This window comes from Lipotes vexillifer, unplaced genomic scaffold, assembly GCF_000442215.2.
Source record: "Lipotes vexillifer unplaced genomic scaffold, Lipotes_vexillifer_v1.1 scaffold238, whole genome shotgun sequence".
Classification (NCBI taxonomy): domain Eukaryota; kingdom Metazoa; phylum Chordata; class Mammalia; order Artiodactyla; family Lipotidae; genus Lipotes; species Lipotes vexillifer.
The window spans coordinates 1,670,182-1,677,782 of NW_006785665.1; the positions used below are offsets into that span (position 1 = coordinate 1,670,182).

General features: G+C 38.3%; 1 protein-coding gene across 3 annotated transcripts in view; it reads left to right on the top strand.

Moving 5' to 3' along the window:
* Positions 1-7,601, top strand: part of CCT3 (chaperonin containing TCP1 subunit 3) — a 15,726-nt gene that overhangs the window by 1,465 nt on the left and 6,660 nt on the right. The window contains exons 2-7 of one of the 3 annotated variants that reach the window (XM_007457892.1): positions 828-889; positions 1,605-1,655; positions 1,745-1,807; positions 2,502-2,598; positions 4,887-5,004; positions 7,200-7,386. In XM_007457892.1, the coding sequence (XP_007457954.1) occupies positions 828-889; positions 1,605-1,655; positions 1,745-1,807; positions 2,502-2,598; positions 4,887-5,004; positions 7,200-7,386 (578 nt within the window). The remainder of the gene's footprint in view (positions 1-827; positions 890-1,604; positions 1,656-1,744; positions 1,808-2,501; positions 2,599-4,886; positions 5,005-7,199; positions 7,387-7,601) is intronic. The other 2 variants (XM_007457894.1, XM_007457893.1) reach the window with 2 other exon arrangements.

Here is a 7,601-nt window from a genome sequence, read left to right on the forward strand (position 1 = left end):
GATCGAAAATTTTACAGCAAATCGTAGGGAAAATATAATTTGGAGAGAGGAGTGAGACGTTACGTAGGTTCAGTTATAGTCATTGGCTTGTCTCCCATTGAGAGGGCCATGGGGTGACTGAGTGGTGCATTGTGCAGCCCTTTGGAGATCCACATTAATCTCTGGCATTAGGGGCTGTATCCAGTTAGCCTCCTTATTTAAATACGTAGTCAGCTCTTCCTAATGGTAAATGGGTAACTGAGGCATTCTTGTTCTGTCCAAGCATGAAGTGACGATCTTGGCAGACCCAGACACTTGAGTGTGTGTTCTCATGCCACAGCACAGTGGGGGGCACTATCAGTAATTATGCTAGGACTGTCAGTATGATTCCCCATATCCAAGTAGGAGAATATGAACCCCCCAAACTCCCTTTTTACGTCAAGGAGAGATTGATGCTTTTTAGAGACACCAGACCTTTGAGAATATCACGGATCTCAGATCTCAGGTTATGAATTCTTGCTGTAAATATATGAATGTTTGGCTAGAGGGAAAGTGATGACCAAGATTCCAAAGTTGAAGCTTTATGGATTGTTTCTTCGTATACCAGGGGTTGAAGTAAATAAAGAAGTAAGTAGCCATAAGTATGTACGTTTACTTTTTAACAGTTTGTCGAGGTATAATTGACATACAATAAGCTGCACATATTTAAAGAGTACAGGTTGATAGCTTTAATTCGTATATACATCATGAAACCTGGATGTGTTTTTATTTTCAAAGATTGGGGAATAAATAGCTTATGTAGAGTGGGGCAGTCCTGAGCTGTTGCCTTTTGTTTTTATCTATTTTAGGCCAGAACACAAAGCGTGAATCTGGAAGAAAAGTTCAATCTGGAAACATCAATGCTGCCAAGGTAGGTAGCACATCTTTTAAGTTGTTTATAATAGTTTGCCTGTAGCTGCCTTCCCTAGTATTTCTGTATTTGTTTGCAGTTTGGCAGAGGAAAAGTTGACTTCCGTTCCTTCAGGATATTTCCCTCTCGGTGGTAAGGAGAAGGAAGCCTTCCCTCACTGAGCTAGGCCTAATGGTCTTCTCATATTAACTTGTGCATATTCTATTGTTGTACGTTGTCTCATAATATTCTATTTGTGTTTGTCTCCCGTACTAGACTGAGTTAGTTGAAGGGAAGAACTGTATTAATTCCCTTTTGTATTCCTAGTACTCATTGTAGATCCTGGATAGGTAGGTATTCAGTAAATATCTTTTGAATGAAAGAATGAAATAGCCCTAGATCTAATTAGCATGGGGTGGAGGCTACTATCATGGAAGGAAATACAAATACGTGGACCTTCAGTTATCTGGACTGCTGGGAAACTGAAGCTCTGGGAGGCATGTCCCTTTTTTTCCTTGTGAAAAGTTACTTTCTGCATCCAGAAAACATTCCCAAAGCGGAAAAAGCAAAGAACAGAATCTAGCCATGTGGCGTGCTATAATTAAAGTGGTCGCCAACCCTACTTTAGAAGTGTCCTTGTTAAAACACTGGCTCTGTGGGTTACTCATGCCTCTTCCCCTAACACACTCACCATCTTCTGATTTGTGCTTACATGTTTTGTATTTTCTTTCCATAGACTATTGCAGATATCATCCGAACATGTTTGGGACCCAAGTCTATGATGAAGGTAGGCTTATCTCATACTGAAACTTCGACTACAGATTTTCCCTTTCTGTTTTCTGGGACACTTAAATATAACTTCTGCTTTTGTCCTAGATGCTTTTGGACCCGATGGGAGGCATTGTGATGACCAATGATGGCAATGCTATTCTTCGAGAGGTTTGACTTTTCGTTTTGCTTTCTAACATTTTATAAAGGATACATAAAGAGATAATGTAAATAATGATTAGCTTTTTTGGGCTGCTGTAGCAAATTACCACAGACTGTGTGACTTGAAACAACAGAAACTTATTCACATGGACTGGAGGCTGGTGGTCCAAACTCAGGGTGTCAGCAGTGCCATGCTCCTTCTGAAGGCTCTAGGGAAGAATCCTTCTTCTTATAGCTTCTGATGCTTGACCACATTCCTTGGCTTATAAACTCCCCTTCTGTCATATGGCATTTTCTTGTGTGTCTCATAAGGACACCAGTGGTTGGGTTTAGAACGTACTCTGATTACCCCGTGACCTCATTTTAACTTGGTTACATCTGCAAAGATCCTATTTACAAATATAGTTTTCAGGGAATGAGACATCAACATGTTCTTTCAGAGGACACAATTCAACCACAACAATGGTGTTCCCAATAAATAAGCTATAAGATACTGTTCTGTTCTCAAGAAACTTCAGTAGTTAAGTTGTCCTAATGCATTTTTCCCCAAAAAGAAAGACTTGGAAAGGTGTTTTACTTAGATCTTTTAGGGCCCACTTTTAATCTTTAAAGCTGTGGTAAAACAATAAAAGGGAGTCAGTGTGGAAGCAAGAAGCTCAAGAGTTAGGACCAAGCAGAATGGGTTAACAGGTCTTTCTTTCAGATTCAAGTACAGCATCCAGCAGCCAAGTCCATGATTGAAATTAGCCGGACACAGGATGAAGAGGTTGGAGATGGGACCACATCTGTAATTATTCTTGGTAAGAAAAGAATGGAAGGTTGATAAGGAAAATTATTGTTGATTGAAACATTAAGATTTTTGCCAGAAATAACATCAGATATTTTTGTTTTGTTTTGGCCACAATGCGCGGCATGTGGGATCTTAGTGCCCTGACTAGAGATGGAACCCGCCGCACCCCCTGCCCTGGAAGCATGGAGTCTTAACCACTAGACTGCCAAAGAAGTCCCCTGAGTCATATTTTAAGAAGAACATTTTTACCAATCCACTAATTATAAATGTTTAAAGAACTTTTTGCTAATTTTCTGTGTATTGTCTCCAACTGAGCATAAAATGTTCATCGTGGTATAGGATGAGCTTTGCAAATCTGGTTGAATAAAATACAATTGTCATTACTCAAAATAAGTTATATTCTATAAAGTCACCACAAACCCTGAATTAGTGAATACTAAAGCATCACTCCGGGGGGAGTATGGGGTTAGGTTCCTCAAGCCTCCAGTCACATATTTATCAGTGCATAAATATATATGTTATATGTTTTGTTTGTTTGTTTTAAAGACACCTTATTTAACATATATTGTTGATTCACTAACACTGGACTCATGTCCAGTAGCACTATAACTTATGCCTGAACAAAGCTCATGTAGTAAGTTATTGTACAGGGCACATTACAGCTTTCTTGCACGTAGGAAAACTAGTTAGTACTTTAGCACTATACTTAGGCCATTTTAAACAGTGAACTCAACAAAAAAATGTGCAAAAAATGTGGAAAACATGCCACTAAATATACCACGTAAAGGACACTTGTTTACTTGTGTTACATGGGAATTCCCCGGTGGTCCAGTGGTTAGAACTCCACGCTTTCACTGCCGAGGGGGTGGGTTTGATCCCTGGTCCAGGAACTAAGATCCCACAAGCTGTGTGGCACAGCCAAAAATAAAAATTAAAAAATTAATTAATTTAAAAAAAATGAAAATCTGTAGCAATATGTTTTTAGGAATTGAGAAAAAAACTATTTTCTAATTAGGAGATGCCAATTTATAGTGTTGGTCCACAGGCCTAAAAATAGAATCCTTAACAAAATTATTATATGAACTTTTTAAACATTAATTTTTAAATGCCTTTGTATTGCATTTTGAGAATGGTGAGTTGGGTGGAAATTTGCTTGAGTCACCACCAGCTAATCACATCTTTAGATCCAGTTCTTTTGTGGATTGAGAATTAATTACATATGGCTAATTCTGTACTTTGAAGAGAAACTTGGAGGATGAAAGAAGTAGGTAAGACTCCATATGCTTTTTCACTTATTTGGGTAGAAGATGAGCTTTAGGTATCAGGCAGAATTTTTTAGCTGGTAATCTTAGTTAAATCTCGTGGAGATATTAAGTAAGTATCCATGAGTCTAGGTTTCTTAGATTTAGGTAGCTTTTAAAAAACCAAAACTGCCATTTCTGAAGATATCTTTCTTCTGTGATACTGTTCTGATTCTTTAACAGAGTATAGTCTTTTCTAAGTTAACTTATTTAGAGCATGTTTCAAAATATTTGATTATCTTTCTTTTAATATACATGATGGTCACTTAGGAATTCTAAAGTATTGAAATCAAACATTTGAGCACATGCCAAAGAGTATACATGTGAACTTTTTACACATTTGTGTACATTTTAAAAATTAGTGTCAGTGGACCTGGTAGTATAAGCCCTTTGTGCAGAAGGTCCTTTTTTGACCAGAATAATGGGTTTTCCTCTTTAAAACTTTTTTTAGAAACAAGCTTTTGTGTGTTTGTGTGTGTGTGTGTGTGTCAATTAGAATTAGAAAGTAAGGACAGTTTTTAAAAGGAAGGGACATTTTACCAATAATCCCTCTTCCAGAGGGTAAATTTTATAAATTTTTATGGGTATTCTTGCAGGTATAAAGTTTTGTGGGTTTTTTTTGTTTTCAGTACCAGCAGTTTGACTACATGCTAGGTATTGAAATAATAAGCAAGTCAATTGTCTTTATTTTTCTTTCAATTTCAGAGTCTTCGGGAAAATGTTTACCGTTTGTTTAGGAAACTGGGAACAAATATTTAGTAAGATCACAAGAATAAGTCAACCCTGGGATCAATCTTTGATCATTTAAAATATATCTGATGAGAATTTTTTTTTTTTCCGAATTTGCTTATACAAAGTATAAATTTTGGAATAGTATTTGCATACTTTTGGGGAAACCTACTTTAGAAAAAAGAGCAGGTATTTTTAGAAGCATAGTGAAGTTGCCTTGATATCCAGGTACTTTTCAAAATGTTATGGTGTATGTATCTTTTTTCAGCAGGGGAGATGTTGTCTGTGGCTGAGCACTTCCTAGAGCAGCAGATGCACCCAACAGTGGTGATCAGTGCTTACCGCAGGGCTTTGGACGATATGATCAGCACCCTTAAGAAATTAAGGTATTGGAGGTGGGGACCAGAAATGGGTAGTGTCAACTATGGGAGGCCTGGAAGACTAATCTGTTCTTAGATGGTAAAGGAAGACCGAGCACATCACCAGTAGTTTATACCCTGGTATTATTTTGTGAGAAGGAGAAACAAAGAGGGGAGCAAAATGAAGGGAAGGATAAGAGAAATAAAAGTTTTTAGAAAATGGCAAAGGATGCAAAGCAGACAAATAAAAGAAGCTAGGTTTAATTCTTCAAAATATATTTTGGTTATATACAGTCTGCTAGTTTCCATGTTAGGCACTGCTATGGGAAATGTGTAGTAAGTAAAATAGAGCTACTCTGCAAAGTTTTAGATTCTAGTGGGAGAAATAAGTTAAGGAGTTAGATAACTAATTATTCAGGGCTTAAAATACCCTACCATCGTGTATGATTATAACTAATTCAGTCAGTACTCTCTCTAAAGTACTGTGGAGGATGGTAGCCGGTGGTTTTCATTAAAATCAAAAGGACTGGTACTGAAAATGCTATTTGAATCCTCTCTAGTTATCACAGAGCTTGCTGTTAGTCTATGTTTGCTGAGTACTATAAGGTAATAAAAGGAATATAGGAATGTGTGACTTCTACTTGAGGAAATGTCAGTTAAGTAAGAACATGATACAGAATGCAAAATTTTTCTGATTAAAAAGGTTGTTTAAAAAATAAAACCTGGGACTTACCTGGTGGCGCAGTGGTTAAGAATCCGCCTGCCAGTGCAGGGGATACAGGTTCGAGCCCTGGTCCGGGAAGGTCCCACGTGCCATGGAGCGAGCCACAGCTACTGAGCCTGCGCTCTAGAGCCCGCAAGCCACAGCTACAGAAGCCTGCGCGCCTAGAGCCTGTGCTCCGCAACAAGAGAAGCTACCACAATGAGAAGCCCGCGCACCACAAGTAGAGAAAGCCCACACGCAGCAACGAAGACCCAACACAGCCAAAAATAAATCAATTGATTAAATAAATTTATTTTTAATTAATTAATTAAAACCTATAATTCTCTACTCATATCCTTAGGTTGTCGGGTACACAAGTACCTAGCAATTTGGTGAGCTTTGTATTGTACTTCCTGTTGTTAAGAAACAAAGTATATGATAATATCTGTCTAGCACTCTTACAGAAGGAGGTGTTTGATTTAAAACATTTTTATGGGGCTTTCCTGGTGGTGCAGCGGTCAAGAGTCTGCCTGCTGATGCAGGGGACATGCATTCGTGCCCCGGTCTGGGAAGATCCCACATGCCGCGGAGCGGCTGGGCCCATGAGCCATGGACGCTGATCCTGCGTGTCCGGAACTTGTGCTCCGCAACGGGAGAGGCCACAACAGTGAGAGGCCCGCGTACCGCAAAAAAAAAAAAAAAAAAAAATTTTTATGAAGTAAACTTTGTAAGAATGTAGAGTACACAAAGGATTTATTGAATATTTGGAGCTGAATCATTAATGTTTTCTTTTATCAAGCAATAACTGCCTGTATATCTTAGATAATATTTTTGGAGCTGTTGCTTTTTCCCTAAAATACATAATTCAGCAATTATTTAATGATTGCTTATTGTATGTCTTACTGTGTTAATAAAAGGGATTTCAACAGTATGTGAAAATTTGGACAAGATGGTATCCAAGGTCTCTTACGACTTACGATTCTAGATAGTCTTGCCATGTACAAATTCATAATCTCGTTGGAGGAGACTAAACACATAAAAACACTGTGGCGCACCATGTATTATGATGCTAGGCAAAATAGAATCAGTTGTCCAAATGGATAGCACAGACCGATGGTAATTCTCAAGAGCAGCTCTCAGAATTTGCTAGTTACAGGATGAGGTTTCAAAGATAAAATGTGTCTTGACCCAAGTTGTGAAAGTAATAGAGTTGATTTGGTTGGAGCAGAAGGTAAAGAAGTTATTTTACTGTAAACTCTGTAAGTGTGGAGAGTTGTCAGACATGAGAACAGATTACTCAGGGATTTGAGACACCTTTCAGGGATGGGTTAATTGTAATCTTGCTAAAAGGCAGAGGGTGGACAAAGTTACTTCTTGATAACACTTAGTTTCCTACAAAGGAACAGATTCCCCTTTTTCTGCTTGTTGGCCCACTATTATAGTCATCAAGATATAGATGAGGACTTCCTTAAACATCCAAGATCCCACTGAGCATATTATTCGTTTTTCTTTTCTCCAGTACCCCTGTTGACACCAGTAACCGAGATGCGATGCTGAACATCATCAATAGCTCCATTACTACCAAAGTAATCAGTCGGTGGTCGTCTTTGGCTTGCAACATTGCCCTGGATGCTGTCAAAACTGTACAGTTTGAGGAGAACGGTCGGAAGGAGATTGACATCAAGAAATATGCAAAGGTAGAAAAGGTAAGCTCTTTGAGTGTGTACTTTGGAGACAGATTATTTCCTAGCATGAGTCATCACACTTGCTTGTGGAGGAAATAAGTTTAAATCAGAGCAAGATATTTTTATTATTAGAACCAGGAAGAAGAGTATTTGCTACCTGGAAAACAAAAACTTGAAAAAGAGGGTGCCAAAGAGGTATCTGAAATAATTCTGTTAGCTTCACTGCTGTCCCTACA